Source organism: Chrysochloris asiatica, unplaced genomic scaffold (genome assembly GCF_000296735.1).
Source record: "Chrysochloris asiatica unplaced genomic scaffold, ChrAsi1.0 scaffold00368, whole genome shotgun sequence".
In the NCBI taxonomy this organism is placed as follows: Eukaryota; Metazoa; Chordata; class Mammalia; order Afrosoricida; family Chrysochloridae; genus Chrysochloris; species Chrysochloris asiatica.
In genome coordinates, this window is record NW_006408886.1 from 1,180,897 (window position 1) to 1,186,008 (window position 5,112).

Consider the following 5,112-nt stretch of genomic DNA (forward strand, 5'->3'; position numbering starts at 1 on the left):
GGAAGTTAATTGCAGAACGGAGTGATTTCATGGAAAGTGTCAGATACCTTGGCTCCAGGTGATCCTGGGACCCACAGCTCAGCAAACCTTGTGCAGGACTTTCCCCTGGTGGCCGGTGGAGATAAAGCAGGCAGCTGGGTTTGGAGCCTACTTCAAAGGAGCTCAAGGAGCTCTGGTAGCATAGTTGTTATGAATCTGGCTGCTAACCCCAAGGTTGACGGTTCGAAATTACCAGCTGTTCTGCGGGAGAAACATGAGGCTTTCTGCTCCTGTAAAGATTTATAGCCTCAGAAACCCTGTACAGGGTTGCTATGAGTCGGAACCGACTCCACAGCACATAACCCCAACAACTGCAAAGGAGCTCTGGTAGCGAAGTGGTTACGAATCAGGCTGTGAACCTCAAGGTCTGCAGTTCGAAACTTCCAGCTGTTCCATGGGAGAAAGATGAGGCTTCCTGCTCCCATAAAGATTTACAGCTTCAGAAACCCTATGACTCCATGGTACATCACCACCATAGAGCCACCGGGCAGAGAGGGTTTCTATGGTACAGTTTTTTTGTAAAAATATTTTCTCTTCCAAGACAAACTAAAAGGTTCCTTGACCTTTTGTTCTATTTATAAGAGAGAAAAATGTGGCAAGATAAATTGAAAGAAAAGAAAAGAAACACAATATGTATGTGCTGAAGAATTAAGCCTAAATTCAGGTGGGCCTTGCTGCTTTGTTGTTTTTAAGTGCCATTGAGTTGGTTCCGACCCATAGCAACCTTGTACAGGGTCTCCAAAGAGTGGCTGGTGAGTTTGAATCCTGTGGTTCAAACCGACCTTGAGGTTGCGTCCTTATCCTATGGCACCAGCTATTCAGAAAAGCTGGATATTAGCAAAAACATTAGTAGAAGATAGTGAGAAGCATTGAAAAATTTTAAGATAACTTTAAAATTTTTCATCTTCAAAAGCATTTTGAGGACAGGATTTGTTGACTGTTTGGGGGATTTGGAGTCATTTATTCTGAGCATAGTCCTTAGGTAGGGTAAATGGATAGAATACAAACTAGTGGTTCCTAGATCAGACTTCTGACTGTTAAGATATACAATCTTGTCAAAAACTTTGTCTACTAGGAGCTGACTGAGATTGTAGAGTACATACCCTAGAGTTGAAAGGAGGAAAAGCTTCTCAGGGGCAAGTGAGCTGCAAGGATTACAGAGGAGTGAATTTATCAACTTGATAATAGAGAGAGATTAAGCCCTGGTGTGGTGCTATATAGGTTAATGTGTTGACTGCAAAGTCAGTTTCAGCTGCAAGGTGGTGGTCCAAGCTCACCAGTCACTCCTCGGAAACCCTATGCAGGGTCACTATGAGTTGGAACCAACTTGATGGCACTTAACATCAAGTATAAGCTGAAGGATACCAAGTAAGGCAAAGTAGGACCAAAGCTTGGGAGGTAAGGATTGATTCCCTGAACTCTGGGTAAAACTCCATGTGTCAAGTACCGTGACCAGCTTTACTTGTGTCAGACCCACATCACTGCCCCAGAGCTCAGCAAGCTATTGCTTGTCAGTAGAGTCCAGCATACTGGAATCTGTGGAAGCTTGAGTTCAGTGAATTATACTTGTTGGACCAATGAAGAATGAGTTGAGTGTCTGGATCTTGAGAAAAAAAATTCCTAAACTATGATCAAGAAGAGGGACTCAGAAGGAGGCAGACAAGTTCTTAGAAGAGGGTGCATCCAAAGTACATCTACCTTTGCCATACAGAGAGGGCAGGCATGAGTCAGCATTTCTTGTGGGAAAATACATTTGAAGGTTTTGGGGTGAGGTTGGGAGGCGGATTCTGCATCACTTGCACATGGCAACATAAATATACAAATTACTGTGACTACAAACCAGATAATGGAATCAGAGTAAAATTTATAATAAACTTACAAGTATGACAATTATTGATTTTATAACTCTTCGATAACTAAATAGAGAAATTGATAGTTTAAAATATTAAGTAGGTAAAATGCTATGTTTTCTACATAAATCTGAAATTTAATTAAACATTTTTAGACTTTTTAATATTTTCTTTTAAAAACATCACTATCTTGCAAATATGTATCTGATTTTATAAAGTTTTCAGAGTTTAAGTTTGAATTATGATTTTTAAAATTAGTAACGTGTTAAAATTTACGTTTGATACAACTAACAATTCAGTGGATTTACATTTTCTTATTGGTTGTTATTTTCCAAATATTACTATTTTATCTTTTCTTGATTTTATTGTACAGGAGGATCCATGTTGGGGAGGGATGTTGTTGTTAATTGCCGTCAACTTGGTACCAACTCATAGGGAATTTATGCACAATAGAATGAAACACTGCCCAGTCCTGCACCAGTTTCACAATTGTTGCTATGCTTGAGCTAATTGCTACTGCCACTGTGCCAATCTGTCTCATTGGGGTCTTCCTCTTTTGTGATCATCCTCTACTTTACAAAGAATGATGTCTTTCTCCAGGACTGATATCTCCTGATATTATATCTGAAGTATTACAGATGAAGTCTGACTGTCCTAGCTTCTAAGGAGCATTCTGACCGTACTTCTTCCAACACAGATTTGTTTGTTCTTCTGGCAGTCCACTGTACTAATATTCTCCTCCAACACCATAACTCAGATGTGTCAATTCTTCTATGGTCTTCCTTATTCACTGTCCAACTTTCACATGCATATGAGGCTACTGAAAATACAGTGGCTTGGGTCAGACACATCTTAGTACTCATGTTGACATCTTAGCTCTTCAACACCCTACAGCAGTCTTGTGCATCATATTTGCCTAATGCAATATCTTGTTTGATTTCTTGACTGCTGCTTCCATGAGTGGTGGTGGCTGATCCAAGCAAAATGAAGTTTTTGACAACTTCAATCTTTTTCCCATTTATCTTGATGTTATTTATTGCTCCAATGCTGAGGATCTGTTTTCTTTGCCTTGAGATGCAACCCATATTTAAAATATTTTAAGTCTTCCTCGCTTTCAGCAAGCAAGGTTGTATCATCTGCATATCATAGGTTGTTAATGAGTCTTCCTCCAATCCTGATGCCACGGTTTTCTTCATATAATCCAGTTTCTAGGATTATTTCTCAACATACAGTTTGGATAAGTATGGTGAAAGAATGCAACCATTTCCTAATTTTCCTAAGGTGCATATGTTTCCTAATTTTAATCAGTTCAATGTTGCATTGTTCTTTTTGAATGACTGCCTTTCTTGGTCTATGTATGGGTTTCTCATGAGCACAATTAACCAGAATACTCATTCTCCTGATGTAGTCCATATAGCTTGTCATGATCCTCACAATCGAAAGACTTTTTGTAGCTTTTGATTAGCATAGGTATTCTCTGCTTTCAGCCAAGATCCACCATATATCAGCAATGATATCCCTCATTCCACATCCTCATCGGAATCCCACTTGAACCTTTGGCAGTTCCCTATCAATTTACTGTTGCAGCCATTAAAAATTATGTTTAGTAAAATTTCACTTACATATGATATTAATGATATTGTTGGATGATTTCCACATTCCACTGGGTCACCTCACTTTGGAATGGGCACAGATAATTGATTTATTCTGACCAATTGGCCAGGTAGCTGTCTTCCAAATTTCTTGGCATAGATGAGTGAGTGCCTCCAATGCTACAACAGTTTGCTGAAAGATTTTAATTTATATTCCATCAGTTCCTAGATCCTTGTTCTTTGCCAATGCGTTCAGTGTACTTTGGACTTCTTCCTTCAGTACCATTGCCTTTTGATCATATGCTGCCTCTTGAAATGGTTGAACATTGACCATTTCGTTTTGGTACAGTGGCTCTGTGTATTCCTTCTAGCTTCTTTTGATGTTTTCTGCATCATTCAATATTTTGCTCAAAGAATCCTTCAATATTTCAAGTTGAGGACTGAATTTTTTTCTTCAGTTCTTTCAGCGTGGGTAATGCTGAGTGTGTTCTTCCCTTTTGGTTTTCTAACTCCAGGTGTTTGCACATTTCATTATAATATTTGACGATGTCTTCTTGAGCTGACCTTTGAAATTTTCTGTTCAGCTCTTTTACCTCCTCATTTCTTCCATTTGCTTTAGCATCTCTACACTTGAGAGAGAGTTTCAGAGTCTCTTCTGGCATCCATTTTGGTATTTTCCTTCTTTCTTGTATTCTTAATGTCATTTTGCTTTCTTCCTGTATGATGTTCTTGATGTCATCCCACAACTCTTCTGACCTCTGATGTAAGTATGTACATATCATATGTAAGTATCTAATGCATCAAATCTGTTCTTGAGATGATCTCTAAATTCATCTGAGATATGTTCCACATCATATTTTGCCTCTTTTGGACTTGTTTTAATTGTCTTTAGCTTCAGTCTGAATTTTCAAATGAGAAATTAATGGCCTGTTCCATAGTCTACCTCTGGCCTTGTTTTGGCTGATAATATGGAGCTTTTCCACCATCACGGATGTAGTCAATTTGAGTTTTGTGTATTCCATCTTCTGAGGTCCATGTGTGTAGTTATCTTTTATGTTGTTTAAAAAAGTCATTTACAGTAAAGAAGTCATTGGTCTTGCAAAATTCTGTCAAGGAATGGGTCTGGTGAAAGAGCTGGGGAACGAGCAAACCAGCCTAGAGTGGCTAGAAGAACAGAAGATACTTCTTGAAAGAAAGACCTACAGGAAAAATACAAAACAATAGAGGCAGATGGACTGTTACTACAAGAACAAACAAGTTGCTTGCCCAGGAAACATCAAGGCAAGTGGTCAGGTCCCCTCAGTGCAAACCCCCTTCCAAGAATAAGACTCAATGGGAATGCACCTCTGATTGAGGACCACGCTCATCACCAATAAAGGGAAGTGAGGGAAAAACAGCAATGAAGTGGTGAGCTAAGCCTTACAATGTGGAGAGTGAAGCATTCAGCTGATAAAAAGAGAGGGCATATGCACAGGAACACCCACACTTGCAGATAATACCCACTTGACCTGGCTTCAATGATGATCAGAAGAAGAAGAGGAAAAAAAAGAGAGTAATCTGATACAATTTGATGAACTTGACCTACACCTATGTGTGTAGTAGCTCAAAAGAAGGAACAAATCCTTACAGCA

The 5,112-nt window shown here is 39.1% G+C and overlaps 1 protein-coding gene across 1 annotated transcript in view; it reads left to right on the plus strand.

The window, feature by feature from the left end:
- Nucleotides 1-2,425: 2,425 nt before the first annotated feature.
- Nucleotides 2,426-5,112, plus strand: part of RAB31 (RAB31, member RAS oncogene family) — a gene marked incomplete at its 5' end in the record, with an annotated part of 257,384 nt that continues 254,697 nt past the window's right edge. The window contains one exon of the mRNA XM_006876234.1: nucleotides 2,426-2,434. Within this exon, the coding sequence (XP_006876296.1) occupies nucleotides 2,426-2,434 (9 nt within the window). The remainder of the gene's footprint in view (nucleotides 2,435-5,112) is intronic.